Source organism: Meles meles, chromosome 7, assembly GCF_922984935.1.
Source record: "Meles meles chromosome 7, mMelMel3.1 paternal haplotype, whole genome shotgun sequence".
Taxonomy (NCBI): Eukaryota; Metazoa; Chordata; class Mammalia; order Carnivora; family Mustelidae; genus Meles; species Meles meles.
In genome coordinates this window covers 71,235,874-71,249,406 of record NC_060072.1, presented here as the reverse complement: position 1 = coordinate 71,249,406, position 13,533 = coordinate 71,235,874, and the positions used below count along the sequence as shown (strand labels likewise).

Sequence of the window (13,533 nt, the reverse complement as noted above, 5' to 3'; positions counted from 1 at the left end):
ATTAGTAAAAGTTTATTAAGATATGAACATTCAGTATCACAAAGTCCACATAGACTTTTTCTCTTAGTTGTATGTAGTGTTGGATTCAAATAAAACAAAACCAAAAATGTTGCTCTCGTTAGTAAAAAACAACCTTTTATGAAGCTTTCTCCATTCATCATTTCTAGTTTTAAAGGTAGATTATGTACCTCGATACTTCTAATATGTAGAATGCGTAAAATCATCTCATAATGGGCAGTTTTTAACCCTGATAGAAATACATCCTTACTTACAAGGTAAATCATTTACATTTTTTTTTTAAATGATGAAAACCAAAGCCTTTTGAAGATACAATGTGGGTGATTCTAGTAAACTGACATTCCATTTATCTGATAAGGCACAAACAAAGAGAAAACAAGAACCCTGATACATCCACTTTCAAGCTAGAAAAAAGAAACACCAAAGACAGAGAATGCATGGAGCAGGAGGGGATGTGGGAGAAGAAGGACTGTATTACCGTTATATTTCAAAACATAAACTTCATTTTTGTACATTTTGCATCAAAATAATTGCAGATACATTACCTTTTATTTCACCAAAGTTCCCTGATCCCATTGCAAGAAGTTTGTCTTTCCAGTCCTTTGAGAGTAGCTTTTCAATACTGGGGGTTTCTAAGTAAAGGAAAAAAAAAATGTAAGCAAATCAACATGACTATCTTTATAATGCAGCTCATTAAAAGTCTATCTGCGAAAAATAAGGCCATCCCTATCCAGGCCCCAGTTCATAATGACTTCATCAACAAACTGATAACAGGGGGGGAAAAAATGTGTTTTGTCACCTGCTGTTTCAAAATCATTAGCTTTTTCCTCTTGCGGAACAAAGCCGTACTAATTCTTTATGACAATGGGTACATATAAACCTGCAGTTCATTGTTTTTCAATTTGGTGAACAAATTCCTGCTATAATAGATGCCTGTCAATTTCAGGGTGTTAGTGTGCAGTCAAAAAATAATTATGTTGATAAAATGCAGAGCAAAAAAAAAAAGGCAAAGAATTAGCTCTTAAATCTGCTACATGTAATTATATCCCTCTGTGTGTTTACAATTACATCCACTTTATAATATGTGTTTAACATCGTATGGTGGTAAGCACACTGTGGAAAGATTTGCCAGTACCGTGAACACTAAAAAAAAAAAAAGAAGAAGAAGAAGAAGTTGGTATAAAAGAAGCTTTACAAAGATTGCAAAATCTAGAAAAGTGAGTAATGCCTTTAATGGAAACTTATTATTTGCTTATTTCAGATTTGTCTCACATTCTTTTAAAATGCCCAGTACTGAGACAACGCACATATATTTTAAAGAGCAAGGTTATGCTTTAGTCTGATATTTGTTTCTATACATCACATGGTTTTTGACCTCTTCTTTACTGTTGAATTTTAATGTATAAGTAAACATAAATGCTAATAAAACTCCCAAACATTAAACTCAATTCCAAACAATATAATTGTATATTCTTGTCAGCGTTTAGATGGGTACACAATTACAATGGCTTTCAATCCCACGATTAGCACTGCATTCAGTGAGAAAATGGAGTGTACTAAAAGATAAGTGTCCCAGTATGCTCCATCTAAATAACAATACCCACACTTATTATCTGGATCTAAGACATACCCTGCCATTCTCCACATTGGTGTTTATGTGTATTTGTGTTTGTTCCGACATTTGTTTACCCCCTACTAGGAGCATAAAGGGAGTACATGTTAACTTATCAAAGGGACCGTCTGGCCTAGAGACCATAAGATTATTAGAAACTGGTTCATTTTCCCCACAGTGAAATGCATTTTAAGGCATCATCATCATCTTTGGCTAATGCTATCTACTTCTCTCAGTCCTCCATCTTACAGCCATTGGCTGTCAGAGTCACAAAGCCCATGTGGAGTTTTCAACAAAGTGGAGGTGAAATTTCCTTGGAAAAACCATGACAATATGGAATTTTTTTTTTTTAAGATGTCAAAAACTTCTGGAAAATAAAATGGTGAAAGGCTCTGAGTGGTTAGTGCTTCACATAGTCTGCAGTCTATACGTATGGTGCATACACATACACACACACACACACACACACACACCCCTACCACAATTACTGTGTACACATTTACTATGCAATTTACTATGGAATGTGTAAGATGTTTTTTTTTTCTTTGTTACAAGGTATCTCCATTTCTTACATTTTAAGGAAGACAGATCTTAAGAAATTACTTTTTCTTAAAATCTCTCTTTCTGTACCATAGTGGTTTTAAAAATGGTAATGACAACTCTGAGTAATAAAACGGCTTAAATCTCTTACTGTACTCAATATTTCTGTTCACTGAGGCTTTAAAAGTAACTTTAAAACACTTCTGCACGGATTTCCAATGTTTCTACATTCCCAGTAAATGCTTCATGAGCGAAATCATTTTTTAAACCTTATCAGAGTAGGTCAAACAAACACCACTGTTTCTTTTTTCCAGCACTCCACAAAAATTCTTGAGTAGCATGTAAACAGGGCACAGCCAATACGGTATTTGTAATAGAGTACTGTCAGTCATTAAAAGCTAACAAACCTTTGCAAAGCAGGAATGCAGCAATAGAAATCCATTGTGCACTAACAATGGGCCCCTGAACCTCCCGGCACCAAAAGCAGACCATTTTACTTTTAAGGCTATTGTCTGCAAAGTCCATGACAAAGCTTTTCCCCTGCAGCTAGACAAAATATTCACTGTAGTGTGCTCATAAAGAAACAGAAGTCTTCTGTCTAAGTTGCAGAGTTAAAGTAACAGCCGCCAGAATTCTGAAACCTGCAGAACATTCCTGGCCTCTTTATTAACTTACATAAAGATAGAAGGCTCCTATACAGAGCCACTTTTTTTTTTCTTTTTCAAGTACCTGACTTTGAATAGACACTACAGGAAAATGAGTAAAACTTCTTAAAGACCAAATAATTTGGAAGATGTAAAATCAGAAACATATCTAACCCGGGGATGTCATGTCTGTGGATGAAGAAAGACACTAATATTTGCAACTTGGATGAGGTATATATTTTAAATGCAGATTCAAGAAACATTTATCGAGCAGCCTATGCGCCAGGAACTGTGTTAGATGCTTTTTCCTGTCGGTAGTCTCTCATTCAACATAACCGATACCTGAAGATTCAGATTGTGTTACTACATCCACCACACAGGTTAAGGACAAAAGCAGAAAAAAAAAGGAGGGGACTTGTCTGAGGTCTTACAAAATGTAATGGGCTGAGCTGACTTTTTGAAGTAAGATTTTGTTTTTTTGTTTTGTTTTGTTTTATTTTGCCTACAAATTCCGAACTCTCTTGTCAACAATGAAATGATAATGATAGCTACTATTTTGAGGGCTAAGTGCTAAGCAGTGTACCAGGTCCTTTACATGTGGTATCTCAAACTTCTCATAATAATCTTCTGAATTAGATATTTCCCTAAGCTTTGGTTTCTTAAGTGGTAAACAAATGCACCAATACCTAATTCAGAAGATTATTTTGAGAAGTTGCCCATAGGGAGCTAAGTTCAACCTAGTGGATCCCAAAGTCAGGGGGACCAAAAGCATATCATTTCACCCACTTCACCTCTTTATCTGAACTACTATAAAATAAAGAGCTTGAAGGGAATCCACATCCAGGATTCCTCCAACGGCTACTGTCTCCACTGGTCTTTCATGAAGAGGTGGTTAAGAAATGATTTCACCATGGATGCTAATGAAGACGGTTAACGATGAGTTCACAAAGGTCATAATGAACACAGTGGATGCATGGTATTAGTGACTGAATTTCTCTGAAAATATAAATGACTAGAGAATATAAATGACAAGAACTGTAAAAGACCAAATGGCAAAATCCCAATATTTATAATACACCTGTTCATTAAATGTGTGAATGTGATTAGAGTGAAATTTGACACAATTATATAAGTGTTGCTTCAGTGTTTATGGACTAAAAAAGATAGTAGTTATCTGTTAAGTATCCCATTTTTTAAAATAAGATTTTTTTTAAATACATGTAGAATTGTATTTTATACTGTGAGTAGGTATAGTATGTTTGTGAACATACTTATTTTCCGAAAGTTCAAATTCTGGATTATCCATCATTTTCACATTAAGATGTGCCACAGTTTTATTATAAGCACCTTTAAAGATTTTCCTGAGACCAACATTGAGGTATTGCAACTACCGTCAAAATGAAAACGAATGCTCCCTATATTAAAATAAGTGTAAGACATAATAGTACCTCTTATTAGTTGCATAGTATTTCAGTTTATATAATACTGTCAGATACAACAGGATTGTCAATGGTATGCATTGTTATTACACCCATTTTGCAGATGAGAAAACTAAGGCTCAGAAAGATGCTTTTCCCAGCATCACCTAGCCAGAGAGAGTAGAACAGAGAGAATACAAAGCCAGGGCCTTTTAATTCAGGGCTCTCTTCCTTTAAGGGAAAGATATATGTGTACATATTTTAAAAAATTTTTTTAAATGGTAAGAAATAAGCTATAAGATAAATTAGAGGGTGATGACAGATATCCTAATCAGTCAATCCATTAATATTACGGTGACTCCAATTGGATTACTTTTGTCTCTTTATGCTATCAGGACCCTTTTGATATGTTGCTTGATTTTTCCTTCCTCACCCTTGCCTCTTTTGCTCACATATGTTTCTTCACATCAATGCCTATGGCAATCCCCACCAGTGAATGGCCCCCCCAACTGTGCCAGCCATTGTTACAACAGCATCCTGCCTCTTTAGGGCCTGTTCATTCCCTATAACTCTCACTCCTTTTTCCCTTCAGTGCCAAACACTCTTAAGACTGACTCCCTCATCTGGAACAATGAGACCTAGAGACTCATGCCAACATATTGTAATTCTCCAACAAGCTGCCAGTGCCAAGAATTAAACCACATTCGCTCCAGTGCGGTAGCTTTACACACAAGCTCAGGGTTTTGCTTTGTGTTTATGTAGGTTTTCTCCCTTAATCTCCCTTGAGCTGCAGTGGCAGAGCTCATTGAAAAATCGAACAAGGAAAAAATATGTATGTGTAATAATTTGACTTTTTAAACAAAGTCCCTGGAGTTAGTTCTTACCAAATCTACCACTGTTTATACTTTAATTTTGTAGCTTAACCTAAACTGTGTTATTCCTGACATGTGATAGGGTGCACGTTTAGGGATGGGAGTTGTGTTTTGGGAGGAACAACAGTATGTCTAAATTTCAAACTACAGCAATACCTCTTCAAAGTCAAGAAGTAAAAGCGTATGTCAATTATTCACATCATAGAATCAGAATTTTAATCTTGTAGGGATCTTTAGATATCATTTAGATAAGCATTTCATCAAAGTAATTTACTAAATAAAAGACACTGGACATAAATGGAACACAAATTGTTTGGTTACCTAAAACCAAAACAAACAAAATAAGCATTCCATTTCATGTGAGTCTAATTACATTCCACAAATTTACATTTCATGTCTACAAGATTTAGAACTGTTTATGGGCTAAGAGACCGTCAATCATTAAGTGAATTATGGATTATATAGTGTTATTTAAATATCTGACCAAGGAAATCAGTGTTGGGAGATGACTGTTTTGCTCAGTACAATTTGGGTTATAGTCTAGACCAAATTCTTCATTTTATGGACTGAAATTGTAAACTAAGGTTAAAATAGGCCTAAGATCATAAATCTAATTAATGATGAAGGTAGGACCTGAAGCCTAATTCCTAGTTCAGTGTTCTTTTCAATATGCCACACACAGTAACAAGTTCTTTTAACAGTCAAACTTTTCAAAAATGAAATGTTAGTCCAGTTTTATTCGCCTCATCTAGTTTTAAACAATTATTATATGAGAGTTGATCTGGGCAACTGATCTCTGTTTGAATTAGGTGTTGTTAACTCAGTATTCTCCCCTTGCAAGCTTTCACTTGATGACCAACATAACGCTGAAAAATAAACCCAAGTTAGAACACTTGGCCAAATACATTTTTCTTCAAAAAGCAATTACAATTCAATGCATTGCCATTTAATTATTCAATTACTGATAAGAAGATTGTTTTTGAGGGGGAAGATTGGGCTACATCTAGAAATCATATATCTGTAAGAGTTTAATTCATGTTGGCGATACGCACAGGCCTAGACAACATTTTGAGGCAAATACTAAACAATGTAATGGAAGTAATGTAAAACTTTTATATATCTGAAAAGTTATTTGTCCACCGAAGACCACTGGGCCTTGTAACATTCCCATTAGCCAAGCACTACAGCTAGTCTGCCACGGAAAATGTCAACTTCTTCTAGGAAACATTAAAAAATAATACATACCACAACACACAAGAGGAACACATCTGAAATTCCAAAGCATTCGAATTTCAATAAGCCTCATTTTTATATGCAATTATCCTAAAGTGAATTAAGCTCTACAAATACTTTACTTTCAGTGGTGCCAAAATACTTGTTTGTTTCCACTTGAAAGTTAATAAGAGCTTGTTAACAGAAAGGGGAAAAAAAAATTTTGGCCTGCTGACTCAAGTTTTAAAATGTTTAATGTGCAATCAATTTTTGGAATATTGCAATATTTAAATCAATAGTTACAAGCCTAAATTTTCTCATTGCACAAGCTGAAACTATTAACACACCTGTCCAGTTATACTCAATCTTATACCATATTTTAAAAGAACATTTTTTCATCACATGATTAAACATGTCATAATCAATATGATATAATTGCTACATCTCAAAAACTTTGGGTTTACTCCTCACAAGATGGCTCTATATTCTCTACATTAAAAAAAATTCATTAAAAGAGAGACTTAGGGGGTGCCTGGGTGGCTCAGTGGGTTATGCCGCTGCCTTCGGCTCAGGTCATGATCTCGGGGTCCTGGGATCAAGTCCCGCATCGGGCTCTCTGCTCAGCAGGGAGCCTGCTTCCCTCTCTCTCTCTCTCTCTGCTTACCTCTCTATCTACTTGTGATCTCTCTCTGTCAAATAAATAAAATAAAATCTTTTAAAAAAAAAAAGAGAGAGACTTAGGAGGCTATATGATTTTATTTACTCTATCACTCAGAAAACTAAGTATACTTTCATGCAACACTATGTTTTATCTTAGTTTCAAAATTTAGATCCCAGCAAAAAATAACATGAAGTAATTTAGAGGCAGCATTTTAAAAAAGGAGCTGCAAGGAGGTGTTCCTCATGCACAGGATCTCACTAATGTTGTGCTGCTGAACACTAAAAAAGCCTTAATATCATACAACCTGACTCCATCACTCACTAGTTTTGTGACCTTTGGCAAGTAGTTTAACCTCGCTATGCTTCAACTGACTCATCTGTAAATGGGAATAACTGCACTTACCACATAGGATTGTCAAAATAACTAAATGAGGTAATTTATGTAAAGCTCTTAAAACACCGCTGGGCATACAGTAACACTTAAAAATGTTACTAGCATTACAACTGCAACTTAATATATGACCACCCAAAAGAACTGCTCCAAAAAGCAAATGAAATATATATACATATGCTTCATTTTGCACATCACTAAAAAAAACCCCAGAATTCAAAAACCTCACCAAAGGATGATAGTTCTGTCTCTACATTTTTATGGTAATGACCCATAACCCTTAGTTTCACTGATTATCTACCATCCCTATGAATTTTTTAGTTGGTTCAGCCAATAAAGATGATACAGAATAAGGCATAATATCATGAGGGACAAGGGAAGTTGTTACTTCTGTAAGGTTCATGTATGAACTGTCCCAAAACAGCACAGATACACAAAAATACTCAAAAAATACTCAACTAATCTTTGCCTGATTTTTTTTTTTTTTTTTTTTTTTGGACAGGTTGTCTTTCTAACTTTCCATAGGTCCTATTACATCCTCAACAATGGCTAAACCTTTTAAGCCAGTGCTGTTGACAAGTGAAAGGGAAGGACAAATAGCTTTATAGTGCTCTTTTCCCAGGGTCACTCAACCAGCGGTAACAGTTATTATTTTTATTTATTAGCACTGTAGCCCTGTCCTCTATCATGGCTAACTCTCCCCAACCCCCATGACAGCAAAGGCATTTTAACTTTTAATAAAAATGAGAGAGTGCCACACTCCTGTGTAAGGCTCTTTCAGCAAAGTGCACAGCTAATGAATATTGTCCATTTGTATCCAAATAATTTATGATGTCAGCAAAGTGTGGGTGGGGAAACATGAATTGTAGTCATTCATTACAATAGGAGGGGTGACAGTGGAGGGTAGGAGGAAGCCAGGGGTTACTACCAAGGCAAGAGGGGTAGAATAGAAAAGCAAAAGTAATGTGATAGAAAGAAATTTGAGAGGAAGATGTTCCTGATTGTATGCATCAGTAATATTCAACTTAAAAAAGTTAAAGAATTCCCTCCCCAATTTTTCCTGACTCCATGTTTCTATTTTATTCCCCAAATAACCAACTTTCTTAGACGCTGATTACAACAAAACTTACTCTCCATAAGTTTTAAAAAAATTTTTACTTATTTTACTCTCCATAAGTTTTATATGAAATACTATTTTTTCAACTGTGGATATGTGAGATAGAGAAAGAAAGAAAAATAGAAGACAAACCGTAAGAAATAAGTCATAACAAAAGGTATATGAGAATGAGACATATTTAACGCAAAGTCTTAGTTTCACAAGATAAATTTACAAACAGGAGCTTAAACATATTGTAGATTAGTAAAGATAAAAATGCATGGCTTTAAGCAAATTATATATGCCTACTGATATATTTAAAAAAAGAATTACCTAAATATGTGTTTGAATTTCAAGTGAAGCAATTATCCTACTATAAAAGATTGTATTCACATAATCATCCATTTAATTAGATATCTAAGACCATGATGAAAATGAAAATTAATGATTGTATTTGTACAATTTTGTTGTTGTTGTTGTTTAAAATTGTGAAAGTGGGCGGTAGGGATGATAAAGGAGATACAAAAAGCATAGAAATAGAAAACCACTTAACATACATTAGAATAAGAATTCCAATACTTTAAAAATATGACAGAATGTTTTACCACTGGAAGTGAGAATTAAAGCGCATACAGCCTGATGCTAACCCACTACACATCCTGAATCTTCCCTATCACAACATATGTGAAAACAAATCGCAATCTCGGCTTGCCAGATGCCTGAAAAGATATGAACAATAAAAACTGACATGATTCATATAATAAATCAGAGATTGTGATATGCAGGTAGTTGAACAGTTGAGCTGAAAAGCTACTTACAATTCAAATTATATTTTTATGTTCTAATACATTGCACCGGATTTTAAAATTAAGAAAAATATCCCTTGATTTGCTTAAAATCATATATCTAAATTTGCACATATCCTTCTCCACCGAAGTAGTCCATCTGCCTTAACAACTTGTTATATTTGGTCTCTCGTAACCTTTCATGGATTTTGGATCACGTCATTTTTAGAGTAATTTTAGATTAGAAAATACAATACTTTTATTTCCAAAATGGCATTTAATGTTCACAAGCTTAGACACTAATCCACAACAAAAGCTACAGTCCTGCGTTAGCTATGATATGGCTTGACCCCATCCCCCCACCACCGCCGAACGCAGAAGAGCCAAACATCAACCTGTAAGGGTCCCCTTTAAGAAACATTTTCATTTAAGGAAGAACAAGTTGGGGAGAAAATGGCAAAAAGGAAGCAAACAAAAAAGATACAAGTCTGGATAAATAGAAAAAGGGAAAGCATAGTTTATTTTTCATTTTTCCTGTATCACTGGAGACTTGGTGTTCTCAATGTCAAAAGTCAGTGGGTATAAAAGTGGGCTTGGAGAATCTATTGGTATATTCTTTTAATTTCTTAACTGAAGGAATGTACAAAATGATTACCTTTGCTTTTAGCAGCATAATGTACTATTAGAGCTATCAGACTACTTTTAAAAAATCGGATACTGCCCTTTCCATTATTTTGCATAGTTCATACACGTGTATACACACAGAAGATCAGGAGGCATTATACTCTATTTATTCATTTACTTAACAATCATCTATTAAGCTACTACTTTGGTACAGTAATAAGCACTAATACGTGGCCTCCACACCTCAAAAAATTCACTATCTCCTGGGATGGATGGATAAACTAACAGTGACTCAAATTGCTGTGGTGTCACTGCCTTTCTCTTTTATTGTTTCATTTACTGAAGTAAAAACAAGGAGAACATGCCTTATTTTAATTATTACACTAATGAATGGCAAATAAAATGTGCTGAGAGACTTTTTCCTAAATGCTACTTTTGTAGTATTACCATAAAGAGTTCAAAAATAGTCTGTTTATCAATCAAATCAGCTATAAAAAAAATGTTTACTAAGCAATACTTTCCAAAAATAGGGCCAATTTCTCATCTTGTCTGTAATTAGGAAAATAATATGAATTAAGTCACACTATCAATGTAAAGTTAAAGATAAGTTTATGAATAAGCATAGTAGAATGGATTAATTCAAAAAAGAAGAGGTACTGTATATTTTTGCAGGCATGGGGATATTAACAGGAGCAAAACAGAAGTGGACCCTATCCTCTTGAAGTTCATGGTCATTGGGAAACTTCTTTAAATGGAAAAATTCCAGGGCTATTGAAGAGTCTGGCTCTTTCTGCTCTGGTTGAATCCCAGGAATCTGCACTTTCCTATTATCACTTTCCTAATACCTGAGGTAATTTTTTGATGAGAAAACTGATTTGGGGTATAACAATATGGATAAAGACATTCTATTACATTTTCAGAAAACTTTTTTCAAGTGGTTAAGAGGTGAAGTAGAAGATATTGAATTCTTCTTACGAAAAGGTAAAAGAATTTTACTAATATCACAGTGTCATTTGAATAATAATTTAAACATCAGCAACAACAAAAAATTCAAATACATTCCAATAGTTTTCTATTTCACAACTCAGTGAGATATAGTAATTCAAAGGGGAAAAAAAAAAGTCACAGTAAAATGCAATCATGAAATACCAGGAGCTGATATATGCTTTACTTATTAAAAAGAGGGAAAATAGGGGCACCTGGGTGGCTCACTGGGTTAAAGCCTCTGCCTTCGGCTCAGGTCATGATCTCAGGGTGCTGGGACTGAGCCCCCATCAGGCTCTCTGCTCAGCAGGGAGCCTCCTTCCTCCTCCTTTCTCTCTCTCTGCCTGCCTCTCTGCCTACTTGTGATCTCTGTCAAATAATTAAATAAAATCTTAAAAAAAAAAAGGAGGGGGAGAAATAAAGAATTATTATTACTGGAGTATTGGGAACAAAAATTTTGTTTAAATCTTAAGGGATCATTAATCATATGACCACATGCATATTCATGTATGTATATTCTTTAAAGTAATGTACTACACACATAATAAGAGAGGTACCTATGTTTATGCAAGCAGCCAAGAAAAAAGAGAAGCTCCCAAGATGTCAGCTAAATGACAAGCGCATCCTCTTTTCACGGTTGAGAACTAAGGTTCAGAGAAGAACAGTAGAATAACATTGCAAGCAATATGGTAAATCAAAGAAGAATGAGTGGGATAGTATCCTGATTATTCATTTAAAGGAATGGGAGGACAACAAATTATTAATACTGGAAAGGATGTTAATGGTAGAAAGGAAAATAATCTCTACCTTGAATATAATTAATAGGGAATTTCTATAGCACATAAGCATTGCTGTTTATTTTTCTACATTCTTTTTTCTAAAGATTTTATTTATTTATTTGGCAGAGAGAGAGAGAGAGAGCCAAGCAGGGGGAGCAGTAGAGGAAGAGGGAGAAGCAGACTCCCCACTGAGTAGGGAGCCCTATGTGGGGCTCCATCGCAGGACCCAGGGATCATAACCTGAGCTGAAGACAGCCACTTAAGCAACTGAGCCACCCAGGCACCCTTTTTAGTATATTAAAAACATCAATCTATAGCATCTATAGAATCATGTCTCAAATCTAATAACTGAGAGGAAAACATTTGAAAGGACAGAGAAATATCTAGGGAGAGAGAATAGGATAGAAAGGAGAGATCTGGGACACCTGGGTGGCTCAGTGGGTTAAAGCCTCTGCCTTCAGCTCAGGTCATGATCTCAGGGGTCCTGGGATCGATCCCTGCATTGGGTTCTCTGCTCAGCAGGGAGCTTGCTTCCTCCTCTCTCTCTGCCTGCCTCTCTGCCTACTTGTGATCTCTCTCTGTCAAATAAATAAATAAAATCTTAAAAAAAAAAAAGGAAAGAAAAGAGAGATCTATTGAATACCCCCTTCTTTCTCTTACACTTAGCTTTTCTGAAGTAATCATTGAACAACTTAACTTCCATGTATGTAATAAACAAAAATACAGAAATATATATCCCTTAAATCTTTCTCTTTCACATACACATATATTTAATATCAAACTTTTGATATTAAATTATCTTGTAGATATCTCATCAGAAATGTACCCGAAGAGAAAAAGTGGGGGTGGGAAGGGCTCAAGGGATGTTTACCACATTATGATGTGTATCCCATGCTTTCCTATTGATCCACTGATTTAGTAGAATAAAATTAAGAAAGGTGGGACAGTCGAGGGATTTTAGTGAAGTACAATGAAATGGCAACAAGTAAAAAATTAAGATATAGGTCAATATTTCATCCTAAAGGATGGATGAATAGAGTAAAGTGACCGCCCAATTTTCTGACCTGAGGGTCAGAGAGCAAGTTTTTACAAACTTGGGAATGGTCTTTCAAAAGCCACCGAAGTCTGTGTTGCTCAGGTCAGAAATTCAAAAGTGTTCATATCTCTGGGAATTTTCCCTGAGGGACATGAAAACTCCAGGAAGCTGCTATCTCAGTTTTCACAAAAAGGTCCAGAGTGTGTTTAAGCCCCACAGGGTCCCTGTTACAGGGCATCAGATCTCCCATCTAAATTGAACACCAGGATGAATCCTGAAGATGGTTACAAAAAGCCTTCACTGCCCTCAACTATTCGGAAAAATCTTGTAATTCCTCTGGGAAGAAGATTCACATAAAACATTGTGAACAATGATGATAAATTAAAAACACATATTAATCATTTTTATGAATTAAAAGTGTTTCAATAATAGTAGTTGAGATCTTCAGTTAAATTATAAGCATAATAAATAAATCCTTTCAAGTATTGTAGCTGTCTATAATCCTATTTGCTGAAGGCAAATAATTTGCTCCAAGAAATTGGGTAAACTAAACTTGTCTTTGCAGTAAATTTGTAACAATCAAAACTGATCGTTATTATTTCAAACAGGTTAATGTTAAAAGGTGCATTATGAACTTAACATTTATGCTCATGAAATTAAAAAATAAAATAAAGTGTTCCATTTCTAAAGAGAGAAAGAAAAAACATCGTTGTTCCATGGCAGCTACCAAAGAATGAGAAATTACTTTGATGAGGGGATTAAATTCTTTATAAGAATATTTCCAAAATGTTTAAATTACATTAAAGTAGATACATAATCTAACAGGTTTCCCAATTATACAGTAGGTGTCGATTTATTATTC

General features: G+C 34.9%; 1 protein-coding gene across 5 annotated transcripts in view; it reads right to left on the bottom strand.

Annotated features, from left to right (window-relative positions):
* The window catches only part of SOX5 (SRY-box transcription factor 5), a 999,188-nt gene that overhangs the window by 225,525 nt on the left and 760,130 nt on the right, over positions 1-13,533 (bottom strand). For all 5 annotated transcript variants that reach the window (XM_046013235.1, XM_046013233.1, XM_046013234.1 and 2 more), the window contains one exon: positions 564-650. In XM_046013235.1, the coding sequence (XP_045869191.1) occupies positions 564-650 (87 nt within the window). The remainder of the gene's footprint in view (positions 1-563; positions 651-13,533) is intronic.